We start from the raw sequence: 27,822 nt of genomic DNA, 5'->3' as shown, positions 1-27,822 counted from the left end.
AACAGATGGACAGACCAAAAACTATATTCCGCCGAATCTGCAATATGGGGACATAAAATTTCACATACACGTCTTCTACACTAAATATCAACGTGATTCTCGATTCACATGAATGTCGATAAAAAAAATTAAGTTAACACTAATTTGCAGAAATATTTATAAAGTTGAAAAATAAATTTATTGTAGACTCTAGTATTCATTTAAGAAATTAATTTCAATTTTTTAAGCGCGTAATATATATAGTGCTTCATAAAAAGTATGCCTAGTCTATGGGCTAGTAAAGGTAATGGGGGACACCACCCCCAGGGAATTTTGCAAACACTTATTATTTTAAAGTACACTGTCCCTTGATTATAAATCAAGTTGTTTGACATTTCTACGTGGGAACGTTTACGAGATTTGGGGCAAAAAACATGAAATTTATAAAAATGATAGCCGAAAACTGGAAAACTTCAGATCCGATATACTAGTAGATGTCATTGAACAAGTATTTTGTAAACGTATGTAACCCTTTCATTGTATGTGAAGTTGTTTAACATAAATATGTGGTGGCATTTACGAAGTTTAGGACTATAACATGATTTTTTTTTTCCTTTAAAAATTGCCGGAAAATGGAAAACTTCTTCAGATCGATGCTATATTGATGATATAGACCTTTGAAAACGATTATTTTCTGAAAGTATGTAACCCTTTAACTATAAATCAGATTGTTTTCATGGAGACTTTTTCGGGTTTTGGGGCAAAAACCTTAAATTAGTAAAACTAATAGCCGAGAACTGGAAAACCTCTTCAGATCCGATATAAATGCCATTGATATTTGCAAACAAGTATTATGTGAACTTATGTTACCTTTTAATTGACAACTTGTTTGACATAAATATGTGGGGACATTTACGACTTCTGGGGATATAACATGATATTTTTTTTTTCGTTAAACATCGCCGAAAAATGGAAAACTTCTTCAAATCATATATAGATAATATGGACCTTTGAAAACAATAATTTTTTGAAAGTATATAACCCTTTATTGTAAATCAGATTGTTTGACATTAATGCATGGATGCCTTTTCAAGTTTTGGCGTAAAAACATAATTTGTCATTTAAGTATTGTTAAAAAAAAAATGGAAAAACTTCGAGGATCTTACAAACACAATATGGACATTTGCAAACATGCATTTTGCTTTAAAGAACGTAACCCCTTGTTTATATATAGCGAGGTGTACCTATGAATTACTGAGTTATTTGTAGGCAGGCAGTATTAATCGCATTGCAAATAGTCGTTTCAAGCTCCAGCGTCTATGAGTAACGTCTACAGTGACCTAACATGTTTAATAGTGTAATTAACTCAGTACTTTTTGTCAGATGGTGCATATTATCCATTTGCCATTCATAGCTGAGGCACATATGTCCTGAGAGTACGATTTGGCAAACCTTTTCACCCTTGAAAAAAAAAAGATGGGTTGCCTGATACAACTTGAGAGAGAAATGCAATAAGATATTCTATGTACATGTATTCAGAGATGATGGAGAGGTGGCCAGTGATAGCCGGCGTCGCAGTTCATATCTCCATTTCTTATATTTACATTCTACTTTAATTTCTGTCAAAATTCCCGCCGTACTATATCTATCATTGTTTACAACTGCTGTGTGTTCATGAGGAAATGTCCATCATTACAATTTGTAAAGATATCAAAAACAAAAACATTGGAAATGTTATAATGAGTCCTTTTTTAAACATTGCAAAAACACGCAGGTTGTTATTATTCAACTGTATCCAAATGCATGTAGGGAACTCTGAACAAAAATACACTGACTTACACCCATACAAAATCGTTCCAGCAGGGAGTCTGTAGTTAGATATTATATCCAATGATATCGGCTTGTGAATCTTTGCGTACGTATTGGTGTGTCTCCATTTAGCGGATTTCAGATAATCAGCAACATGTCCTATTGTTTAATGGAAACTACTTATTAAAACATGTAAGTCATATCTAAAAAAAAAAATTAAAGGTGTTCATTGACATCATCTTTCGATCATGCGGGCAAATTACCTTTTACTGGGTGAATGTTCAATCCCGACACTGTAGCGACCAAGAGAAAAGCGAATATGAGTATCCTGTAGTCCATTCTAGAAAAATCATAAAGATCAACAGAAATTAAAGCTTGGATATCAAAATTTTATTTGATTAAAAAAAAAACAATTTAAGTTCAATCTTATTTGTACAACAAAAATAGACTGGTGAAGCAGAAGGAACTGTATAGGATCATTCTCTACCCAGAGTTCCGTGCGCTACTCGCACTATACGGAATGAGAGTACCAAACCCCCGTATGCGTAACCCGGACGCAGTTTACCCCAAGATTGAGCGGAGGTATAAATGTCTAGGTGTTACGTGATTGGCTAATATCAAGAGTGAAATTATTTGGAATTGAAAGAAATATTATAGAGGTTCAAATTAATTGTCAGGATGAAAAATTATCGCACAAAATCGAGAAATTACTGAGGAAATTACCATGGTAGGGGTGTGCTTAAAATGAAGTGTGTAATTTACTGCAGATTGCTATGTGTTGTAAAAAAAGTACAAATATGGCCTATAAAAGGCACGGGACCCTATATATTTTCTGTCATTTTTTATCAACTCTTGGAATGAACTTTGAAATGTTTGCGGTCATTTGTTTAAAATCGATATTATAGTTAATTAGTGAGAGGGCCAAAGGTTAACGTTGAGGTCTATGGGAAATGAATTGGTACTCTTTTCCCATACGTGTAAGCGAAGCTTCAATCGGAACTCCTCGAATGTCTCGCGCACTCGACATAGACCTCGGATGTAATACGATGGCATCCATGAGTGAATTTGATGCATTGCCAGTGGCAATTACATCCGAGATCTATATCGAGTGCGCGAGACATTCGAGGAGTTCCGATTGAGCGAAGCTTGCGTAACACGCCCTTTGGTGAGAGAATAATATAGGACAAGTAAAGCTTTTTTGAAAAAGCTTGCCGTCTTTAGCAGCAACTCTATAGACAACTTCATTATTGAATTGAGCTAAAATAAATAATCTCACGGACACCATGCCTACAAAGCTGTGTCATGACTCCCATTGTAAAAGTTTGTATTTATGAAGGGTATATGTACTGGAAATCAAAATCACTGTTCCCTGTATTAGCACTGATTAAAGCCTCTATATCAAATGAAACTGAGATTTTCAGTGTGTATATCAAATTATTTATTTTTTAACAAAGTTATGAAACAAAACAAACTAAAAAGATTTAAAATTGCTCAAATTTGCATAAAAATTATTCTTGCATATTGTACAGTACAACTGCTTTAGAAATTAACCAGGATAAAGACCTGAGAATATTGTAATAGTTTTGACAAAAATTATATCATAAAATACAGAGTTTGATGGAAAATATTAATAATTGTTATTCAAATTTGAGCAATTGTAAGGGGGAAAATATTCTGAAGGAATAGGATAGTTTTAGAACAGATGTGTTGAAAAAAAAAACTTTAAGTTTACCTGATACAGACAGTCTAAACTTACAGTAGGGGTAATTTTAAGCAACATAATATGTAATGAAATGTTACTATCCTATTCCTTCTTAAGATTAGCAAAGTTCTCAAATGCCACTGATAATACAAACAAAAATGGTTGCATTGGAATCACTGATTGTCAATTAAAATTATCCCAAAACACAAGCAATCAAAACAAAAACCGGCGAGTTTTTCTGTTTGTATGCAAAAATGAAAACATTGCTGTAAATGAAGTAACCATAGAAATGCTTTGTATTAGTTGCTTTTAAAAAAAGTAATGTGTCAATTTCATGAATTGCATTTTTCTTTTGTTCGTTTTGTCGATTTTTTTAAGATTGAAAATCTTGAAAAATTGTTAAGTCGTACGAAAATTAGAACACCAGAAAATTATCTCCCTTGCCTTGAAGAGCATTTCAACCAATGAAATAATTGAAAATTTTCACTTCATGCACTTTCTACCAATGAAAAAAAAGAGGAAGTGCAAAGTCCGAAGACTGTAAAACACTTCAACTCTGTATACCGTCTTCCAAGGAAGACGGTAATAACAATTTCACCCGCAGGGTGTCAAGCCACTTTTGGTCTAAAAATATAGGATTATAGGAATTTTTTTGCAGTTTATAGGGCAAATATAGGAATTTTACAGCAGATTTATAGGAGTAAATAGGGTTTTTATAAAAGAATTTGTATAAAAGTTTATTGTTTCTGCATAAAAATCAAACAAGTATAGTATCTTACTGGAGAAGAAATAATATTAAACATTAACAAAGACAAAATCCTTTCAGATGTGGACAGTTTTCCATCCAATAGACAGTTCTTATACAATCATCATAGTTATTCTCTTAACAATCTAATTAAAAATCAATCTAGCATCAGCTCCTGGATTTTTTGGGATTTTTTCTTGGAACGTAACAAGAGGCCTGCAGGCCTTATCGGTCACCTGAGTACTAGTGAAAAAGTATCATTACTCCCAAGGGCTATGAAATCTAGAAAAAAAATTCATGTTCTGAATATCTATCCTAACAGTATATAACAAGATGTGTTCTTAAAACTTCAATGCCCTCAAAAGTGCATACACTGATGAAAGACTTTACATAATATAATATGTGTATTAACATTAAAAGATGTAACTAATCTGGACCCATCCTAGAGTCAAAACCCTGGATTGTGAAATTCACCTTCTTTTTTTTTTTGTACATCCTTTTCTGCTTTTCCTAAGTTTATACAGTATCAGCAAACTTAAATAAGTCCTTCAAGTCATTAATATAATTTTGACACCTTCTTGAAACCAAACCCTTACCCCTAGGATCGTACAATTTTGATAAAAGACTACCTACTCCTTCTAAAAATCCATTTAGTTTCAATTTAGTATCAATAGCACTAAAGAAGATGTTTATTAAATGTTTTACACATAAACACTATATACTAACTTTGGCCGTCCTGGGGTCAAAAGCCCTAACCCGGGGATTATTAAATTTACAATTTTTGTAGAGGCCTTCCTGCTCTACATCATTATGCATTTATTTTTCCTTTAACACGTACAGTTCTAGAGAAGAATATTTTTGAAAATGGTCAATTTTGAGCAAATTTTTGCCCTGCCCCTAAGCCCAATGGGGCGCAGGAGTCCTGAAATTTACAATTTTTGCCCCTCTTGTTCCAAAGATGCTTCATACCAAATTTGAAAAGGATTGGAAAGGTAGTTATGAAGAAGAAGTTAAAAAAAATTATTGTTCACATATTTAATAACTGACCATTTTGGCCCCACCCTAATACCAAATCCCCTACCCCTGGGATCATCAAATTTACAATATAGGTAAAGGGCTACCTGCTCTTTCTAAATATCCATTTAGTCTCAATTTAGTATCATTAGTATTGTTTTGTCAGAAATAACAAAAAGACATATTTGAATGTATCATAGCTATGATTGTATCAATAAGCATGGCCAAAGTTTTGCTGCCTGGCTTCATCTGATAGATAGTATCAACTACAAGGTACTTTGCCAGAAACAGCTTATCTGATCTTAATGCAAATATAATGTGAAGAGGTTTGAAATAACTCTTTATTAATGATTAAGACATTCATATATATTTCTTTTTATCATTTCTGAAAATACGACTGTCATGTTTTTGTGGGGTTTTTTTTTTTGTTTTTTTTTTTTTTTGTTTTTTTTTTTTTTATTATTTATTTATTTTTTTATTATTATTATAGGGCTTTATGGGGATTTTAATGACTTATAGGGAAAATATAGGAACCTTCAAGTTTATAAGAATAAATAGGGACTTGACACCCTGCACCCGAAATATTTCATGACGAAATTTTGATTTTCCACTGTGGAGTCAGCTGAAGTCAATAACTCAAGAGGACGCTTCCATATTGATTTGTGACATTGTAATTCATTTCTATGACAAGGATTTCAAGGGACTGGTTCACGATTTCTGAAAAAAATATTTTGCATTTTGGATGTTAAATATTAAAAATATAACTCATTTGATGTTGACGGCCAAAATGTTTACTTTCTGAATGCAAGAATAAAAGCAACATTTTATCCTTAAATATATGTGTTGTGTAAACAAAGACTCGAGTCTTTTTATGTAAACAAACACACCAGTGAAACATTACTTTTGTAATATAAACCATCTTAATTTCGCATAGTCACAAATTTTAACATTTAGATGACACATTCTACTCAAAGAATGCTTGAAATGTGATAGATATGATAAACTTAATCAATATCCATTTCTTTTTACAATTTCGTAAACAATAACATACAGCAATCTTTGTTTACAAAACAAATACATGTAACAAACTCTCTAAAATGAGCTTCTGTGATAATGTATGGCCTTAATTTTTATGTGAAATCTTTTAGACAGCAGGTTTTGATCATTAAAAGTGAAAAACAAAATTTTCGTGAATCAGTCCCTTTAAAAAGAACAATTTATACCACTCTTCTTGCCCCGGAGATTGAGGTGAGAACAAACTTAAATGAACAAGTGAAGATAATGAACAGCGATAAATCTCATAAATCCCATATAAAAGAATGCAAAACACGGGCCGCGCTGAACATACCAAAAGTGGGTTCAGGTGCCTAGGAGGAGTAAGCATACCCTGTTGGCCGTTTACACCCGCCATGAGCCTATACTTTGATCAGGTAAATGAGACCATATAATTTGGGAAATACTGACTGAGATTGCTGAAATCCCTGTAACATTAACTTGTTTGTCAGTACTACACGAGGAATCATGCAGCCCTGTGGTTCTGTAAAGGAACATTTTTAAAGAAAAGTGTTTTTCTAAATGCACATATATATTCCTATGTTAAATTTTGAACCCCTATTGTAGATGTGGCCCCACCCCTGGACCATGGGGTTGTTGCTTGAACAAAACTGATTCTTTGGTAAATAATGAAGCTTTGATCCTATAGCCTCGGCTATTTCTAGATCGACAACTGTTTTTAAGAAGATTTTTAAACCACCCCGTATATATACTGCTTTCCCATTATTTCTCATTGACAGGGGACATGTTTCTAAATGCAAGTCAACTTACACAACATCTTCTGTTTCATCCAAGAATAAGTTGTGCCAATTTTGTTGAATTTGACCTGCAGCAGTGACCAACGGCACGAATAACCAGATTGTCAAATTTTCTGTCATTTTTTCAGGACAAACAAAGTGGTCATCGTCACTAGCCGCGGTTACTGAGTCCGGTAGTACCAACCCTACCTCATTTGACGTAGTGTAAACGGAGACAATAGGCGTGGCTTGCGACGATGCAAAATTATTGAATGTTGTTTTGTTTTGAACATATTTTATTGTATATACTATATACAAAAGGATTAGAAACAAGTTCTTGCAACTTACGAGTTCTTCTCCTTATAAAAAATAGAATAGCACACAATTGTCATTAATATACAGTAAATTATAGTTAATACAATATTGGTACATATAGGTATATTCTATAAGTTGTAGTACAATATAGCATTAATTGAATCTTTTGGTTTCTTGAATGTACGTCTGAACATTTGAAAAAAATAAATTTATTTAGTTCAATAGATAAAACATTATCACCCCAAAGTAGTACATGTGTATCAATTATTACCAAATCATTTAACCTTAGCAATCTATCCATTAATTCATGTCTAGCATTTGAATACTTATTACAAGTAAAGAAAAAGTGGTATGCGCCTTCACGCATGCCACATGAACACAACGGGGAATCAACAATATTGCGTCTATACAGATCATAATTCAGAACACATGCATGTCTTAGTTTGGTATGAATTATACTCAGGAAACGAGAACCATATGAGAAGTATATAGGTGGTTTAGAATTATGATATTATTAGAGCTAATACTTTTACGGAATTGTTTCATTGAAGAAGCCTGTCTTGATTCAATACTCAGAGAATTGAATGTTGAGAAAGAAGTTTTTTAAAACCTTACCTTGGTGTTTAAGATTCAAAATCGCTGCAACAAATGACTTAATTTATTTCTGTAAAATATTTGAAAATAACTAAAACCTGTCAATTTGAAGTAAAGACATTTGATGATATTTAAACAATAAATGAATGGTTCACTCAATCTGGAAAATAATGCATTTTAAATTAAATAAATAACAAATTATAAAATAGAGGAGATTTTTCGAGCATTGCGAATAATTAAAAACAGTACAGTAGTGCACCTACTATAGCTCTTTGTCTTGAGTTTATATGTATAGTATGACCTTGAAATTTATCAGTTTCGTATAACTTTGAACTTGTCAAGTTGAACTAGTATAAAGTCTGTCTTTGATATCTGAAAATTCATGACTAAGGCTAAAGTTGGGGTAAAGCAAGACAATGAAAGAAGAAAAACGACATGCACACGAAAACAAAAGGGAAAAAAACTAAAAATAAATACCCCCTGTTCTTGATCTCCAGGGATATGAACATAATTTTCAATAAAATTTTGTTGTATCAAATTATTGTAAGAGAAATGGTACTGTACCTGATTCACCGTTCCTGAAGCAGATCTGATCTGAACTGCCAAACATTCTATTTCTGCAAAATATTTATGCATACATTTGTAGCCGATAGATGAAACTAAATATTATGATTACAGAATCGCGTGCAACGGGGTAAGTTATTCTATCGATCTGAATAGTGAAAGTATACTAGCAATTGCATCTTGCAAGAGGAAATACAGTAGCGGATATAGGCTACAGTCCCCCCCCCCCCCCCTCCCCCCGGCAAATCCTCGAATGATTATGATACGCTTCACACAAACAATATGCAATTTACGAGTCACGAAAGGAACTCCGAGTCCCCCCCCCCCCTCAATTTCTATATCATTAATATGTAAATCAGAATTTTCATATCACATATACAACAAAGATCGACTATTTCATGAGTATTAATACATACAAAATGATATATATGCATCAAAGAAACACATGCAATACGGAATTCTTAAAAATGATTCAAATATATTTTATTTTTCAAAATATAATCAATTATGTAATTAATGCGCGGTGGATACAGGTTCAAATATATATATATGACACTGTATATTAAAAAATATGAATAAAATGCATAGAGCAATAGCCTGGCTTTTTCTAAAATTTTGATGTAAATAATAATTAAAAACTATCGTGATTCACTCCTCGAAAAAATAAATGGTTTGTTCCAGCACCGGAGCTGGTAATTTTGTCCATACATGCCATAATAGTAGGGGTCTATACCATACCACTCATTAAACCCCTTATTAGAGGACCCCTAATATCATTATTACAGACAAAAATACACTTTAAAACTTATTTTTATCAAAATTGTTTGTGTTTATTAGATATTTGAGACATGCTTAATCAGAAATTCATACTCAGTTTTTATGTAGATAGCCCACAGGCACCTGAAGTATGGACATTACTACCCCCCCCCTTTTTTTTTTTTTATAATGTTCATTTCATTATACCGGTAGAAGGCCAATCTCTAAAGCTTACAAAAAGCGTGAAACGATTACATGAATCGAAAGAGGGATGAGATAATCAGAGAATTCACACATTTCAGAGAAATTATTGCCACCAAAAAAATTATCAAAAAGGGGGGGGGGAAGGGGGGTTAATAAATAAATAAATAAATTTTATTCTGTATATACATACATACATAAGATACCAAGGATAACCCATTAAGCTTGAAAGCTTATTTCCAATGGGGTCCTTTTGATGCACGGATGTTTGCGCTAGGGGGTCATTTAAATATAATTAGTTAATATTGAAAAATATGAATAAAATGCATAGAGCGATAGCCTGGCTTTTTGTCAAATTTTGATGTAAATAATAATTAAAAAATATCGTGATTCACTCCACGAAAAAATAAATGGTTTGTTCCAGCACAGGAGCTGGTAATTTTGTCCATACATGCCATAATAGTAGGGGTCTATACCATACCACCCATTAAACCCCTTATTAGAGGACCCCTAATATCATTATTACAGACAAAAATACACTTTAAAACTTATTTTTATCAAAATTGTTTGTGTTTATGTATGGTATTAGTTAGTAATGTCCATACTTCAGGTGCCTGTGATTCTAACCCGGATCCCCTCGGGAACACGGTCTAGATCAATCTCTCATACAGAGTTGTCGATCCATACAGTGTTCACAATGTGAGCACTGCACTGTAAGGATCGACAATTCTGTATGAGAGATTGCATGGGTCTAGACTCGCCTAGTATGGACTTTGCCAATCAAAAAAAAAATAATACGTATGCTGACATGTACACGAAAAGCGTGTTAAGGACATGCAGTTTTGACCTATGTTATTTATACGATCATGATTATAAATACATGTATGGGTGTTCACGTGCCTATCAGTCATGCTGTATGGAAAGTCCCTAATTCTATTTTTATCAACCTGTCTTTTCAAAACTTTTCGAAAGGTTGCAGATAAATTTTTCATATTACTCTGCTTGCAAATTCTTTGTATCAAGTGAACATTAAAAAACACCAGTATTAATAACGAATTCGAGTCGGAGAACATTATAACTGTGTGTACGTACCCTGTCGGGTACCCCAGAAGCAATTTCACGTCTCTACGTCACGTTTACTCGTGGTGGACTTTGAACCTGTGTAGCTGTGGTTTATCATTTGCGCTGTGTCGTGTATATATATATATTTAAGCAGTAAAGAAGAGACATATCGCAGTCATCCCTACGTTTAGAGAAACTGTACGACTAATAAGGTATGTTGAACTATGTTTTCACAGCTCTGTTGTGCGTAAAGATTTTTTTTTAAACACATGTCACAAATCAGCTGTTTATCAATCAACATGTTACATTATACCACGCTATTTTGGACATTTCTTTTATTTCAAAGACAGAAAGGAAAAAGTCTGTGAAGCGTGTGGATACTAGTATAACGTCATTGGGTTGTGTATTATAATAGATATAGTGTAGTATTATAGAGATCTAAGTTATGTTAGAAACGTAGGCCTGTGTGATAATAAATGAGGTAGACACTGCGCAATTCGCAAATGCTGACGTTCAGCACTCACATGACCTATAATTTCAGTATTATCTTCTTTTTTATAGATCTATATATTAAAGAAAAGAACAATGATTGAATATTTCAACTTGAATTTACTCTTGGGAGTAGAGTGTAGGCTAATTCAAATATGATTTTGTACAACGAAATTAAGGAGTGGCCGGAGGGGGGGGGGGCACAAAAATTAAAGACCCCACTGACCCAGACACCGCCACCCTCCGTATAACACACACACACACACCATGATTAGATCTACCAACATATTTATACGTTACCTGTTGAAAATCTCATATTAAACACTGTTAAAAGTTGCCATAAATGAGGAATGGATGCATGGAATTAGCTGTATATCAGACTAATTAAAGATCTTGTATGGAGGTACAATGAAAATATGTATAGGCTCCAATCATTTGTGGGGGGGGGGGGGGGGGGGGGATTGTTAGAGTAAATGATGGCATGTTCATAAATTCAAACAGGATCGAGCTGGATTTTAAATTGAGTAGGAGTAACATATATATTTGTTTCATCGCCTTTTATATCTTTTACAGTCTAGTATAGAACAATTACATATATATTTGTTTCCTATCTTTTACAGTCTATGTATAGAAGAAGCATTATGGAACAAGAACAAGAACAGTTTGTCAGTCGCTTGTCCAGTCTCCCGGTGGTCAGCACCGCGGTCACTCAAGCATGCAGTCTGTATCAACGAACCAAGGAAAGCAACCAACTGTTCCGCACTTCACTGAATCTGGCTGAATCCAGCATCAAGACTCTCTCAGAGACCTCCAAACCTTATCTGGAAAAGTATCAGCCTCAGTGTAAGTAAAATAAAACACGGGGGGAATGAAAAGTTCATTTTATCCACGTAAATTACACTGGTCCAGCAGAGTTTTTGTGGAAGACCATCAAATTGATAGATTATTAAGAAATAAATATACATATATCGTACTAGTGGTATTTTTAGTGAGACACAAATTTAGGGATTTTTCCTTGAATTATGTGTATATATATTTAGCAAGAGCTAATTTTAGCATTTTTACAATTCCAAGAAAGTGACTATGACCTCCGATATGGAATAAATTGTTAGCGATATTCAATTTATCGACCTCAACACTCACTAATAATGCCAAAGTTAAATCCCTGCTATAATTTCTGCTTACACGATATATATATACTGTCACTGTGCAGTGTGGTGGGAATTGATAAGCTTAGAAGGTAAAATATACATTGTTTGAAGAATTTAATAATATGCCTACAGTTTTATTTAAAAGTACAGTGCTGAAGGTTGAAATCAAATCTCAAAATGTAAAAAGTAAAAGTATTTGGCTTGAACTAGTATGCTTTTATCAAATGTAGATTTGATAAATGTACACATTATCTTGATTTGTCAGAGTTGAATGAATTCTCAATGGCAGAGTAAGCATAGTAGTGATTACGATAATTGTTCGTTTTTAGTGGACTCCGTGAATAAGATAGCTTGTGACCAGTTGGAGAAGCTTGAAGAGCGATACCCAGTAATCACCAAGCCTACCGATGAGGTACTGTACAGTACTATATTAGAATACATTGAAAACAATGAAAATAATTTAAATTTAATTTTTTTTTTCTTAAGAAAAACAGAACCACAAAAACACAATCACTTCTATGTGTAAATGTGTATCAGTCTTGGATAGATAATATATATACATATACCTTTGAACAGTTGGTGAATGATGGGAAGGAGGCCTGTCATGTTGTTCTTAAACCGGCCATTGACCGGGTGAACGCAGTGAGGCAATACAGCAATGACAAGTACAACCAGGGAAAAGAGCAGGTGAGATAGGTTATCATTTAAAACAGGCAGGTAAATCACAGGTGAGATAGGTTATCATTTAAAACAGGCAGGTAAATCACAGGTGAGATAGGTTATCATTTAAAACAGGCAGGTAAATCACAGGTGAGATAGGTTATCATTTAAAACAGGCAGGTAAATCACAGGTGAGATAGGTTATCATTTAAAACAGGCAGGTAAATCACAGGTGAGATAGGTTATCATTTAAAACAGGCAGGTAAATCACAGGTGAGATAGGTTATCATTTAAAACAGGCAGGTAAATCACAGGTGAGATAGGTTATCATTTAAAACAGGCAGGTAAATCACAGGTGAGATAGGTTATCATTTAAAACAGGCAGGTAAATCACAGGTGAGATAGGTTATCATTTAAAACAGGCAGGTAAATCACAGGTGAGATAGGTTATCATTTAAAACAGGCAGGTAAATCACAGGTGAGATAGGTTATCATTTAAAACAGGCAAGTAAATCACAGGTGAGGTTATCAGGTAAATCACAGGTGAGATAGGTTATCATTTAAAACAGGCAGGTAAATCACAGGTGAGATAGGTTATCATTTAAAACAGGCAGGTAAATCACAGGTGAGATAGGTTATCATTTAAAACAGGCAGGTAAATCACAGGTGAGATAGGTTATCATTTAAAACAGGCAGGTAAATCACAGGTGAGGTTATCAGGTAAATCACAGGTGAGGTTATCAGGTAAATCACAGGTGAGGTTATCAGGTAAATCACAGGTGAGGTTATCAGGTAAATCACAGGTGAGGTTATCAGGTAAATCACAGGTGAGGTTATCATTTAAAACAAGCAGGTGAACCAACACACGATATCAGGCTAGGATAGGTTATTGCTCAATACACAAGAAAGGTTAAAGATCTGTTATCAACTACAATATGCAGGTAAACCAGTTCATGACATCAGATTACTGCTTCTTAGGACTTGCACTTTTAGGCATGTACATATCTAATGTTCTCAAATGGGGCCAAAAATCTTACAAGATTTAAGTTGTACATTAAAATTGAAATCACTGAAATTAAGCATGGATGGAACATAAATGATATCAAACCTCATTCTTATTGAAATCTGGCATTTACAAGCATACTTATTTTGATAGACTAGTAGATGTGAAATTAAGTAAACTAGAATTGCAGTAATTGAATGTCCCATAGAATTATCATCACTAGCTTTTCTTTCATTGAAACGATGAAATAGATATCTATTATTTTATCTAAAGGTTGAAAGAGTGGTGCAGAGCTAATATTTTATTTAAAGGTTGATAGAGTGGTGCAGAGCTAATATTTTATTTAAAGGTTGATAGAGTGGTGCAGAGCTAATATTTTATTTAAAGGTTGATAGAGTGGTGCAGAGCTAATATTTTATTTAAAGGTTGATAGAGTGGTGCAGATTGGGCAGAACACAGTGAGAACTGTAAAGGACATCAGTATGACCGTTGTGTCCAAGTCAATGGAGACTACGTATGGTCAGTATGTGGCCGATAAAATGAATGACGCCCTGACCATCTCTGAGGACTACATCAACAAGTACCTGCCAGAGGGGGAGGAAGAAGAGAAGGAAAATGGTGCGTTACATGTTCGTTTAACAACACTTGATACAAACAACTTTTTGCTGAAAATGGACACTCTGAATTTATGTTTTTAGAAGTAAAATGATTGCATTTCACCAAATAGAACCTTATTTTTGCTTCCATTATGTCTAATACATTACAATGGGTAAAAATTTCGTAGAGTTGTATAGGGAAAGAATACATATCACAACTTTCGAACATCACAGGAAATTTGCAAGTTCCTTAAACTTTAGGAATTTCATATTTGTACTAACTGCACCCAGAATATGTTTTTAAAAAAAAAAGATATATCAACCCTTGCATCCATTTTTTTTTTTATAGTAGGTGTCCTTAAATGGAAATCATTCATACTATAGAATAAAAGCAGAATTCATATGTCAATAGATTTACAGCATAATGAAATGAAGTGCTTTTTTGTTGCTTTATTCAGAAGCTGAGAAAGAGGAAGTAGAAATGGACGAATACCCCCAGGACCCCGTGTCCAGAGCCAAAACTCTGACCACTAAGGTCCGCAGGCGAATGTATAAACGGGCTGTCAAGGAATTTAAGGGAATTCAGCTCCGCAGCCAGGAAAACCTGCAGAAACTCAATTTTACTGTTGACTTGGTAAGAGTTTATCAAAATTTGAAATTTATACAAAGTAATGAAGGAGTTATAAAAAGCTTTATACATGTACATGTATTACAAATCAAGTAGTCTTGCTTTCAAACCTTATCATTCAAGTCCTTGTTTTATAAGATTAATGTTTTGAAAATGGACATTAGAATGCATATTTTTACAGGTCAAATTAACAATAAAGTTAAGGGATTCAGGATGTTTAACAGATTCAGTTTATTTAACACAGTATGTTTGATAGATTCAGTATGTTTTCTTAGATTCAGTATGCCAAGACAAACATGGACACAGCCAAGGAGAAATTGGGGGAGACTGTGGAAGCTGCCCAGAACAAAATTTCCAGCACCTGGACAGAAATCACGGCAGAGAACCCAGACCTGCCCGATGTAAGTGCACAAACCAAATTGTAATGCAGAGAAATGTATAGAAAATGATGAAGGCGTTTTTCAGAACTTGGAGAAATTTAAATGCATGTGTGAAGATTGAATTTAGAATGCATTTACCCGTAATTTTTCCATTGTAAAAGTGATAAGAAAATTAACCTTCAGATTTGCAAGTGTGATGTAGAAAAAGTGTACTTTGTTTGCAGATTAAGAATACTCTTGAACTTTGATAAAATGATTCAGGCATGCTTATCATCATTTGTCCTTGTGAGAGGCAATTGTATATCATGATGTAAAATGAAATGAATGCATGTTATCAGACTTGGCATGTTTATTGACTAAAGTTTTGCTATTTTTAGTATCACTTGATAGTGCGTTTTAAGTTCAAGGTGATCATGCACAACAAATGATAAAAATAGTGTCCATTTAAATATGAAGGACATACTTAATGTTATGAGATTATGCATTATGTAACAAAGAAGTATGCAATTTAGAGGGTTTAGATTAGACTGAAAAAAGATAACATGTATGGTTTTCAGTAATTCCTCTCAAATTTAAATTAGTGATTTTTTTGGTTTTCAGACAGTAGAGGGTAGAACTATCGCGGTAGCTCGACACGTCAGTCAGCAGTTACAACAAAGTATTACAAGAGTTACCTCCCTTCTGCCCGATACCCTACAACCAACAGCTGTACAGGACCGATTACGCGATGCCCGCACGTTCACAGAGGATTTGTATCAGTCATTTCAAAAGGTGAGGACTTGTAGTGGGTAAAGTTTTAATCAAATGGAAGAGATCAATCATTTGAACATAGTAAAACATGTTGACAGCTTAAATCGAATTCATGCTTACAGCGAAGTGATTTTCATTCCCTGTAGTTTTATAACATATTTTGAACTTATTAGATATGATGAATTACATTGTAAGCTGTAGCATTTTTCTGTAAGCATGTTTCACTGTAACAAGAATATTGTTAGTGTACACTTCTGTGAAAAGTTACCCACAGTATTTTATCTGATTATACCATCTCTAATCAAAAAGTAATTTCTATAATCAGAATAACAACTGGTTTGTGTTTTCTCAAGGTCGAGAAATATGAAGATGTTCCTGCTTGGATTTTGACCCAAACCAAGGAGAGAATTGCCTATCTTCAAGACACACTTAGTTACTTGACAGAGAAACTCCTCACTGGCCCCCTAAACTGGCTGGTAGGTATCCAGGGGCAAGCTTAACCCCTTACCTATCAGAGAAATTAGTGTCTTTTCTGTAGATTAGCAGCATATGACTGATCAATTTCTCTGTGGGTTTGGCTGGTGAGCACCCAAGGTCAAGCTTGATAAGGTTTGTCATTGGATGCTTGATCAGAAATTGAACGGAACTTCGTTTCAGCGAGACTAATTCTACTTTTTAAAAAAAAAAAAAAAGATTTTTTCTCTGGCCTATGTTTCTTCTAGACCTAGCAGCAACTACCAAAAAATAATTTCCCTGTGAAGAGTTTTCTTAATTTTGTTTTCCTAAATTCATTTTCAAATTCTGTGTATTTGAATGTGTCAGCCATTTCATGCCACTGAGTACTCATCATGCTCATTGCTGGGTATGATAGTTGGTTTAACAAAAATCAATTATGAATTCAACAAACTTTATGTTTTTGAAGAATTGGGTAAGAAACGTTTTTATGAATACATATTATATTTGGCAGAGAAAACTCGTCCCGTTAATTGTCAAGCTAGTGGACTTGCACATCTTTGTTTAACTCTTCAATCCTCTCTACGTGCCACACCATAGCTAGCTAGTACGCTTTCAACAATACAATTCAGTGGTTAATTTACTTTTATTTTCTATTAACAGTCATTCATTTTTAGTGTACTTTGCCAGGTTGAATCAGGGCTGTATAAAACTCTACTGGGTGTTGTCATTTATATACACGTTTAGGCAGAAGAATGTATTAATTAGAGAGGGAGGGTATGGTTATTTATTCCCAGTTAAGTAACAAATCACAATGCATCATTCTAGTCTAGTTACATAACAGGTAAAAATGTATATCTACCAAATCAGGTAAAATAGTGATCTTTAACATTATTTATTTTCTTTCCTGCTTTCGTTGTTGTATGCTGTTGTTTTACATGTTCATTGCTTTCTTTTTCCTCTCCGATCCTTGAATTTTTCGGGGGGAGGGGGGGTGTTATATCCTGAATTTTTTTTCCTGAGGTTTGTTTGAACATGAAAGTACCAACTGTTTTGCATGTATTACAATGCACTACAAGAGTGAATCTTTAATAACACCTTTTACACTCGTACAGCAGGGTCTGAGAAAGAAAGAGACCCTTCCTTGTAGTAGCATGATTTAGATTCAGTAGGTGTTCTCGAAGTTTGTCACTATACTAATCGCTGGGCACGATGTTTTTGGACTAATCCACGTTTACAGTTATCAGCGACTTTAACAGTAGTTCAGGGATACCGAAAGTGAAAAACCCGTATTGCTAGACGATCATTTATTACCTTGCTGAAAACGATGGAGAGGGAGTGAATTTTCATCCATCATTTGATCATATCAGTAGATTTGTTCGTTCCTGTATGTGTGTGTGTCACCAGGGTCTGAATTTGTATTCTACTTTCCTACTTATGCACATACTCAACAAGATCTGTAGTAAATATTTTATTTTTCGTATTTTATTAGGGTTGGAAAGGAAAAGGAGGAAAGGTGGAAGAAAAGGTTGAGTGATTTTGAGGATTATGTGGACGTTTGACATGATGCTGTGATTTTATTTTTCTTTGTGAGCCATTATATGCAGACATTTTCTATTGCTTTTCAATATTCAGATTTGTTATAATTATTTTAGGCTTATAAGTAATTGAACTAGAGTGAAACAATGTTTATAAACAATGTGTTTTTGGCGGAATTTTATTTTTAACCTCTTGGTAAAAAGGTCAAATTAAAAGAAACTATATCCAGATTTGGGACCAGACATGACCTTTCATGTTCAAGCATTCATGTATGTTTACATCAACCACCACTGTGTAAATTCTCCCATACCCTGTTTACTCCAAGCATGAATAAAGGTGTACCTTAAATTTTGCATATGTTGTTTCTTTAACATTAGGTAACACTTGCCTATGAGGAAATCAGTGGGTCATAAAGGGAAATACAGATGTTTAATCAATTTAAGTATTGATACATTGTAGATATAAATTACATATTAGATATTAAATCTGTTTTTCTCTCTCTCCTTTCTGTCACTCTTTCTCTCTCAATCTCTCTCTCAGTAAACGTTTGATATTGCACAAGTCTTAGTAACCTTGGCGATTCCTATAATTTGGCTTCTGCTGCTTCATCTGTAGGTGATATTGACAAGAATGACCTGTTATTGTTGTGCATTGAAGATTTTGAACTTATCGAATGTTGCTTTGCCAAAATTGGCATGTAGTGTTGTTATCAGACTCGTATACTGTATAATATAGGGACGTTGCAGTATTTAGAAAATCTTCTATTCCTGAACACTGATGGTAAACTGTAATAAGGAGTCGGAGACCTTGACCAATATTGTAACCATCCCGGTTCTGGAATTAAGGAAATTCCCTTACAATGTCAATGTTAGAAACGGTAGTATATAGAGAATAGTCCATGCACACAAAGTTTAGATAAAGTATATATAGGAATCGTGTCTTGTGTCCATATTTTGTCCTCCCTGGTCAACTTTGTAACATGATAAAAGAGATTAAAAACTCATATTATTAGTTATTCAATTTTATTATTAAGCAACATTTGTATAGTGCTTTATATAATTTTACAATTACTCTAAGCGTTTTACGTAATATTGATATAATTATATAAAAATAATGGACAGATAAATTAATGTATTACAAAATGAAAAAACAAGACAAATGATAAACTCTTTGCACAAAAATTGCTTGTGGCCAGATGATATGTAATAACCTTGAACTGTTGCCACGGTCAAGGTACATGAGTAAACAAAAGGTGGATAGATTTGTCTTGGCCACAGCATTGTGATGGGGAGGCAGCTCACACTTGGCACAATGGATGTGACTATCAAGAGCAAAGTTAAATGTATTCTACAATCATTTCTACAGCAGTAGACTCTTCACTTGATCGGGGATGCAAATGTTTGGGCGAGGTTTCTCATGGATGAAACGGGTTTTACTTTTGGTCTCAGTGACCAATTATTTTGAAAGAATGGCATTTATAGTGTGGTAATTTATTGAAACCATACGGCCAATCAGTGAGGGAAATTTACATGCTTAATCAGGTGAAGAGGCACACTTTTATTGGAACGATAGTAATTATGGTAATTGATTTTTTTTTTATCAAGGTTAATAGCTTTTTAAATTTTTTATGCCACATCTCTCTTATTAAAAGGCATCAGAAATTTCTTGTGACATCATGTCGAAACACTGAACCAGTTATTGAGTCAAGGTCAATCGTGTAAAAATAAGTTTTAAAAATTCCCGTGGGCCAGAACGTTATATAGTGTAGAGATAGTGTGTATTTATATCAGGCCACAACGAGACGACTGTAGCTTATATTTAGCGCGGAGCTTTCTTCTGACCAGGCAGTGTGCTGTGATCCTTAGCTATGGTCTCTCATCTTGATCAAAGCAACTGATTTTTTTTTTGTGACGGAGGAAAAAATGAACATTACTTTCAATCGTAATAACTGTCGTCAGTTTAGAATATACATTCACGGCAATGTACATAGAAGTTTTTTGTGATACACAGGTGACCTTTAAGGCCCGTGGGCCTCTTACCCGTAAATCTAATGTGAGAAAATATATATCTTTATACAAAATGCAATGACTGAATAACTATACTGGACATAGATGTTTGACTTTCAACAAATTAACCAATGTGCCTTTTGTTCTTGAAGTCGATTGATGTCGCGATTGAGGACCTGAATCTGGAGGAACCGGAATACCATCTGGACTGTAATGGCCGGGTGCCAAACCTTGAAAACTGATGACAAAGCAATTAGTGAATGATTAAATTGACAGAAATCCATAGAATTCTTAATTTATACCAATCATCGTATTTTAATGTATTGATAAAGCAAACTGTTAATTTATACCAATCATCGTATTTAATGTACTGAGATAGTGTGCTACCTTTCCTTGGCATGAATCCTTCACAGATTCTAAAATAATAATATAATTTTTTTTAATGTCATATCATTTAATAGTATACAGCCTTCGGGGGTGGGGGGCTTAAAAAATAAGTATTAGTTCTAGGTGTACTTTTTCGTTTCTGATGCATAGAATTTCGATGTAGTGCCTTTCAAATTGTGTTTTCATGCAATCAGTTGTTATGTCAACCAGTAATGTTATGCAATTAAAAAACTAGTTTATTTTTAATTCTCTCTCTATCAATATTGATATTGTTTGTTTATCTGTTTCATTAAATGAAACTTATATTCTGTGCCTCATGTACCAAATTTACCGTGGTTTGAGCGATTAAATGTTTTATAGTATAAAACAATAGTGAGTACAAAGTTTATATGGTTAGAAGGAAAAACTTTGCATCTTAGTGTATGTGTGGGACTGATTTCATTGAATTTACCCATAGTCTCTATTGTTTTGTTCTTAAAATGTTACATGTGTAAAATTTCGTTGCTTTGACGTGAAAATCTTTTTTTCGAATTCACTTTGTACACGTTTTCACCTGAAGTATTGTTCGGAATGTTGTTCCGTCTTCTCGGTGACGTTTTCAAGGATATGTTTTTCATATATTTATGATAATGCTATATGTGCAATAAATGTTTTTAAAAACAACCAGTGTTCTAAATCCTCGATAACTTTCTCTCCTAAGCCGTGGGTGCACTTTTCTGATCAAAGTGTGCCTGTCGTATATATATCGGTAATTTCTTTACATTTGTGAAGAGAACCAAGTCCCATTCAGCAAACTTGGGTACAATGCAATGATTAATTGATTTTGTGTTGGTTAACGTCCCTCTCAAGGATCTTTCACTCATATGGATACGTCACCATTGCCTGTGAAGGGCTGAAAATTTTAGGCCTAAACGCGGCGCTTACGGCCTTTGGAGAAGTCTTTATCGTGCCACACCTGCTGTGACATGGGGCTTCAGTTTTTGCGGTCTTATCCGAAGGACCACCCCATTTAGTCGCCTCTTACGACAAGCAAGGGGGTACTGAGGACCTATTCTATTTAAAACCATGCAGGGCGAGAGCTCACAGATCAACCATATGCCTTCACACTACTCATGAGGAATCGGCTGAGATGGTTTGGACCCTACATCGATCGGAGGCAGACGAAAACAAGGACGGCAGAGATGGCGAGACACGCTGGCAAGAAACTTTACAACTGCGGGCCTAACATAACAGGAAGCCGAAAATACAGCCAAAGAGCATGTGACATGGAGGGATACCATGTAGCGGCACTGATGTGGTAACAATCACTAACAGTATCCACAGAGAGAGAGCGCGCGCTAAACAGACCAATAACTGAAAAGGACTACCGTAATTAGCGTGTCTGAGCTCAAAATATGAGCTGCTTTAGCACCAATCTAATTAAAATTAGAGGTTAGATCCGCTTACATACTCGCTACACAAACGAGTGGAGCGAATATGTGAGCGGATCTAACCTCTAATTTTAATTAGATTGCTTTAGCACTTGGATCCACAACGTGATGGTTATCAGTTCAAATTTTTTAAGGGGGGGGGGTCGCGTTTCCTTGTCGCCGAATCGATTCAATTATGTTGTGTATATTTTGATTTCTTGGGATAATTGGGGGAGGGGTCATTTATATAAAAGGTAGCAAATTAGCGAGACGAAATGAGGACAGAGTGCAGAGCAGAAAGATGATTAAAATAGGTCGCTTGATATCGGGTTAAATTTGTCGTCTTTTACCTAAATTTTGAAAATCTGAAGGAAAAAAAGTTGTAGAATCATGTACCACTTGTCGTGTTGATATGCAAGTTTATTCATCCATGACCTTTAGGGTCAGGTCGGGGTCATAATATGGTTTTAAAGTTTTACTTAGAATTAATCATAAAAAAAATCTTTTCAACGCCCACAAGACAACAGTTTGTGCAATTAGTATGCAACCACCCTCAAATGACTGTCTACTTCCACTGACCCTCCCTGGTGCCAATATTAAGTGCGAGCCAAAATCGATGTTAAAAGTTTTACACAGGAAAATTCTTCAAAATTTCTCTGCCACAGAGCTTTGCAGAATTTCTCGGTGATATAAAGTCCTCTTCATGTAGTGCCATCTCAGGTTAATGTTCAAACCTAGTTGCAAGACTACAGCTCTCTGGGGGAAAAATGTTTTATCCCACCCCACCACCGGGGACGTTCTGCAAAAAAAGTGACACCCCCCCCCCCCCATTTTAGTCCAACAAAGGAACAAGGGAGAACTCTTTATCAGAGACGTCATAAAATGTTTTGTGCATGTATAAATGTTCAATAACGTAACATATAAATATCATACACTTCAAACACATGTACGTGGTGGCCTGTCGGTTACCAGAAATAAAAGTTCACTTGGTAGAGCACCTGTCTAGAAATTCTGGATTTCCTGGATTTGAATCCCGATCTGATCCACCTAGTATTCTCTCTTCCTAGTTAATACACCGTTAAACACCTTTACAATCCTTCAAAGTCTCAAAGATTCATCCATATCTACTATTTTCGGAAATAAATTCTGACAATACTTATTGCTTGACCCAGTATGAAATATCAATGTGACGAATTAACTGTACACCGTTCTTCCTACGAATCGGTATGAAATTAACTGTACACCGTTCTTCCTACGAATCGGTATGAAGAAGACGGTGTTTGTGTGTGTTCTTTCACTGTTCGTCATTGTTATTGACATAGTTGAAAGTGTATGTCCCTGTGAAACTAAGCAACAGTGTGAGGTCATTAAGGATGCTAAGCGAAAGGAGGTTTGTATAAAATAATACTTAAAAATTTATATTTTAACATGAAGTTAAATGGAAAGTAGATCTACAACCAACTTTCGTTTGCAGGCTCTAGTGAGTGCAAGGGTAATTAATACCCAGGATCTTTCACTAGTAACAAATTTATTTTTTATTCTTCATCGATGTTTTATTTTGAACTGTATTACTTTGAAGATGCGCCTATTTTTTAGATTCTGCAATTTAATGCACATTGGTTTCCTCTAGTCTAGGCCGAGATAAGGTTCAATTTCGGAAGACCTGTGATTACCAGGAAATATTTATGCATTGTAAGGCATGCACATAGTGACAAACACGGAAGAAACCCTTTCTGGTCCCATTCGATGGCATTTAAAATCAACAAGTAAACTGCAATTATAGGCCTATTTCTGATTGATTACAATATACACGAGTTTACTTCAAATATTTAAGTCTAGATCTGTTAATCATAAATGTCATAATGATATTATGATTGACATGGTGAAATTATATATATATATATATATATATATATATATATATATATATATATATATATAGTTTATTCACCAATCAAGGGCCCTGGGGGGGGGGGGGGGGGGGGGGGGGCATGTACATGTTAACAGGCAATTAATTATAACAATGAAAATAAATAACAATCATTTAGAAGTACTACTGGTAATACTGACAGAGTTCACACTTCTGCATTGCACATATCTATAATATAGATGAAATACTGATTACAGACAAGATTTAAATTAACATCATGATAAATAAAATAACCCAACTGCCTCACATAAGTTACTGGGATAGCAGATAATGATAGTGTCGTGTGAATACTTATATAAAAGAGAATAATAGCATTATATGAAAGAATAAAAAAAAAAAATAAAAAAAAACTTGTATATACAATAATAATAATAATCACCAATCAAGGGCCCTCGGGGGGCATGTACATGTTAACAGGCAATTAATTATAACAATGAAAATAAATAACAATCATTTAGAAGTACTACCGGTAATACTGACAGAGTTCACACTTCTGCATTGCACATATCTATAATTATATATGAAATACTGATTACAGACAAGATTTAAATTAACAACATGATAAATAAAATAACCCAACTGCTTCACACATCAGTTTCTGGGAAAGCAGACAATGATAGCGTCGTGTGAATACTTATATAAAAGAGAATAAAGAATAAAAAACACAATATGTTGACCTGATTACAGGGAGCACCAAGGGACAGTGCCTGTTAACAGTCTGGTAATAAATTTATTGTACCAGACTGTTGATCTTGTACTCCCAGTAACCAAGACAGCTTACAATTGTAAAGTAAAGGAAATGTGTAGAATGCAAAGACATATATTTATAGGTTATCTTAGTTATGAGTAATCACCCTTTGATATGGCTTATAACGATAACACATTATTCAATTTCAATGTTGTTACGTCTACTTCCAAAGTGCTTGAACTAGTCATATTAACCTTAAAATTATTCAAGTTGATATCTTGCACTTTACTTTGATTATACATACATCTATGTATGTTAGTAAAATTAGATATATAAACGTACCTGTAGAATTTGCAGAACCAGAATAAATGTACTAAAAACTACCTGAGAGAAATGTCCATCACTGGCACCAGACGTTAGACGCACTGTTCCTTTGGACATCCCCCCTCCTGTGTTCCGGAAACCACTGGAACTTCCGTGATAGTATACATGTACATGACACTTCATTGTGTGTTTCTTCATTACTAGGTTTTTATATTCTCGTTGGACAAGAGAGAAGAGAAATGGAGCCGTTACGATTGGTCCAAAGTGACCACAGTTGTCATGGTAGGATACATCAATCTAGATCTCATGTGTTTAGCCCACAAACACGGAGCAAGAGCGGTTCTGATAGGTAATATTGATTTCATTGAATACCTGTACAAATGTGAATTCAACTTTATTCTTATAAGAATTTGCATGCTTTATTTTGAAGCCAACTATCCAAAGGCTAATCTAACCAACCCAGATCAAAGAGACAAATGGGTGAAAGATAATTTAAATACTGTCCAAAAGAATTACCTTGATGGTATAAACATCGACTTTGAAGACTTTATTCCGGAGAACAGATTGGATTTGAGAGACGCTTACACCGCGTTAGTGAATGCTACTTTCCAGGCATTCAAAAAAGCCAACAGAAATTACCAGGTATAAACTTGCTTACCAAGACATTCAAACGAAATTAATGTAACGTACATACCAAAAATTACTGTATATCTTAATTACCAAGGCACTCAGATAGGCCAATAACAAATACCAGTTAACTTACTTAGTACTTACCAAGACATGCAAACGAAAGTACTGTAAATTACTCATGCATCAACACATTCAAACGAAATTACTGGTAAATTACTCATCAATACATTCAAACGAAATTAATGATAACTAAAAAAAAAAAATTCAAAGAAAAGGGTTTTCTTCTGTCCTTGCATGTAAATTTCAATTTGCGTTTCTAGGTAACGGTAGATGTTGCTTGGAGCCCAGAAGGAGTGGATCAAAGATTTTACGACTACCTGAAACTAAGTTATGTCAGCGATTTCCTTTTTGTCATGTCATATGATGAACAAAGTCAAATCTACGGAGAATGCATCGCAGGAGCGAATTCTGGATACCATAGAACAGAATCGGGTATATACATCAAGTTCACAAGCTGGGTTCCAATTAAGCAGGATAATTAACATGAATGTATCCACATTTTATAGACGTTTATCCTAATATCAAGACAGAAAATTGTGTGTGGGGGGGGGGGGGGGGGACGACACAAGAAAAATCGTATTCCCCTCGAGCGTTGCCCTTGGGGAATATGATTTTTCTTGGGTGAGTAATTATTCATATCTCCCTTACTATCATGCAATGAATGTATAGTATATTCTTAAAAAATTATATTGCTTTTTTTTTTGTTCCAAGGTTTCTATAGATACTTTGAATTAATGGGACCGGATTTGTCTAAGCTAGTACTAGGAGTGCCGTGGTATGGTTATATTTACCAATGTGAAAACATTACAGAGGTACGGTATAAGTACATTATCGTATTAAATGGGAGAGTGCTCGAGAAGTAATCTTGTATCGCATACATGTGTGGAGAGTATTGACTATGATATTCAGTCTGTGTAAATATAAACTCACTAAATGGCATCCAGAGCGGTGTAAATGTGGAATAAATGATTACCGTTGTACATGATGTTCCCACAAGCATATTGAGTTCGAAGTATAGGTTGTTTTATAGGTTACCAAGGACATTCTCAAAGCCTTAACATTGTGAAGCGGGCTATGTAGTAATCATTTGTATGTACATTTAAGAAATATTAAAATTTCATTTTTGAAGATACATGAGGGCGTGAACTGCAACGCTTCACGCCAGCGTACTTCATGAAGCGCGCTAGTTAGGCTAAACTTCATGTATTTTGAATTTTTATATTTACATTCTACTTTGGTCAGAATTCGCAGCCATTAAAACAGACGCACTACATTTATCAAGATTCATACGCATATTGTTTTAAACTACATCACATTCACGAGGGAATGTCTGTCATTACAACTGGTAAAGATATCAAAGGCAACAAATTTGAAATGTATATCTTTATACATACATGTTACTCGTATTTTATCTGTAATTAATTTACTTTTCAGGATAATAAATGTGCAATAAAACATGTTCCTTTCCGAGGTGTTGATTGTAGTGATGCAGCAGGCTCGGAAATTAACTATAGTTACATTATGACGTCATTGCTGCCAAAGTCATCAACTGGTCGCATTTGGGATAAGAAAACCCTTTCTCCGTACTTCAATTTTGTAAATAACGTAAGTGATATTTATTACCCAGAGTAACTTTTAATTGGTTGTAATTTCTTTAATCATTTACATGATTAATTATGCTTACACGTTTTACGTCTACGAATTATTTAAGTTCTAAATATTGACCAGAGGCAAATAAATGAGAGCGAGAGAGCAAAATGCAAGTTATACCAAATGTATTTGATATTGCAGTCAATTACTCATCAAATATGGTATGATGACCCGGAGAGCCTCGTTTTGAAATACAATATCAGCCACTACTTCGGGTTACGAGGAGTGGGGATGTGGAACGCTGATGCTGTAGATTTCCAGACGGATCCAGAGGGCGCCAAGAAAATGTGGGACGCCCTCCCAGCGTATCGAAAGATTTCACCCTGAAACACATACTCAACACGTACAATAGTTCTAGTTTCATGTGTTGTAAATAGTCATTTTTGTTACAAATATAAGCAGCTGTATTTTATAAGACTTGTATATTTCATACCGAGTTGTACTACCTGTATGTACGTAGAGGTTTCGACCACCATATTTCAGAGATATTGGCATATAAACACGTGTATATTTATAAAATTTATAAAGTTTTATTATATATTAAATGATCTCAAGGTT

At 34.5% G+C, this 27,822-nt stretch overlaps 3 protein-coding genes across 6 annotated transcripts in view; 2 read left to right on the top strand and 1 right to left on the bottom strand.

The window, feature by feature from the left end:
* Window positions 1–8,563, bottom strand: part of LOC125649178 (ryncolin-1-like) — a 14,927-nt gene extending 6,364 nt beyond the window's left edge. The window contains exons 1-4 of one of the 3 annotated variants that reach the window (XM_048876459.2): window positions 8,513–8,563; window positions 7,970–8,018; window positions 2,052–2,128; window positions 1,819–1,947 (exon numbers count right to left, since the gene is read on the bottom strand). In XM_048876459.2, coding sequence (XP_048732416.2) covers window positions 1,819–1,947; window positions 2,052–2,127 — 205 coding nt within the window. In that variant the 5' untranslated portion in view covers window position 2,128; window positions 7,970–8,018; window positions 8,513–8,563. Of the gene's footprint in view, window positions 1–1,818; window positions 1,948–2,051; window positions 2,129–7,969; window positions 8,037–8,512 lie in introns of those variants that run through there. The other 2 variants (XM_056167181.1, XM_056167182.1) reach the window with 2 other exon arrangements.
* A 1,596-nt stretch (window positions 8,564–10,159) lies between these two features.
* LOC125649177 (perilipin-2-like) lies at window positions 10,160–21,236 on the top strand. 2 transcript variants are annotated; one of them, XM_048876453.2, is made up of 11 exons: window positions 10,160–10,743; window positions 11,641–11,863; window positions 12,501–12,583; window positions 12,748–12,858; window positions 14,260–14,452; window positions 14,889–15,064; window positions 15,334–15,459; window positions 16,039–16,209; window positions 16,542–16,664; window positions 18,134–18,169; window positions 20,339–21,236. In XM_048876453.2, the coding sequence occupies exons 2-11, from the start codon at window positions 11,644–11,646 to the stop codon at window positions 20,426–20,428; spliced, it is 1,329 nt and encodes a 442-aa protein (XP_048732410.2). In that variant the 5' UTR covers window positions 10,160–10,743; window positions 11,641–11,643; the 3' UTR covers window positions 20,429–21,236. The 2 variants fall into 2 exon arrangements, with proteins under 2 accessions (XP_048732410.2, XP_048732411.2); XM_048876454.2 differs by lacking the exon at window positions 18,134–18,169 and having other exon boundaries at window positions 10,392–10,743.
* A 1,947-nt stretch (window positions 21,237–23,183) lies between these two features.
* Window positions 23,184–27,822, top strand: LOC125649180 (di-N-acetylchitobiase-like). Its single transcript, XM_048876461.2, has 7 exons — window positions 23,184–23,372; window positions 25,129–25,273; window positions 25,355–25,566; window positions 25,875–26,046; window positions 26,326–26,426; window positions 27,049–27,219; window positions 27,406–27,822. Exons 1-7 carry the CDS (start codon window positions 23,247–23,249, stop codon window positions 27,589–27,591), a joined length of 1,113 nt encoding a protein of 370 aa, XP_048732418.2. The 5' UTR covers window positions 23,184–23,246; the 3' UTR covers window positions 27,592–27,822.

The sequence above is a fragment of the Ostrea edulis genome, chromosome 5, assembly GCF_947568905.1.
Source record: "Ostrea edulis chromosome 5, xbOstEdul1.1, whole genome shotgun sequence".
NCBI lineage: Eukaryota > Metazoa > Mollusca > Bivalvia > Ostreida > Ostreidae > Ostrea > Ostrea edulis.
The sequence above is the reverse complement of the archived record's forward strand: the minus strand, read 5'-3'. Positions and strand labels throughout refer to the sequence as shown.

What these genes read in the sequence shown, in the direction of transcription:
- LOC125649177 (XM_048876453.2), top strand. Translation starts at nt 11,644, where the DNA reads ATGTATAGAAGAAGCATTATGGAACAAGAACAAGAACAGTTTGTCAGT. An exon ending in GGAAAAGTATCAGCCTCAGT is followed by an intron (nt 11,864 to 12,500) that starts GTAAGTAAAATA and finishes GTTCGTTTTTAG; the next exon opens with TGGACTCCGTGAATAAGATA. An exon ending in TCAATTTTACTGTTGACTTG is followed by an intron (nt 15,065 to 15,333) that starts GTAAGAGTTTAT and finishes ATGTTTTCTTAG; the next exon opens with ATTCAGTATGCCAAGACAAA.
- LOC125649180 (XM_048876461.2), top strand. Translation starts at nt 23,247, where the DNA reads ATGAAGAAGACGGTGTTTGTGTGTGTTCTTTCACTGTTCGTCATTGTT. An exon ending in AGCAAGAGCGGTTCTGATAG is followed by an intron (nt 25,274 to 25,354) that starts GTAATATTGATT and finishes TTTATTTTGAAG; the next exon opens with CCAACTATCCAAAGGCTAAT. An exon ending in AAGCCAACAGAAATTACCAG is followed by an intron (nt 25,567 to 25,874) that starts GTATAAACTTGC and finishes TTGCGTTTCTAG; the next exon opens with GTAACGGTAGATGTTGCTTG.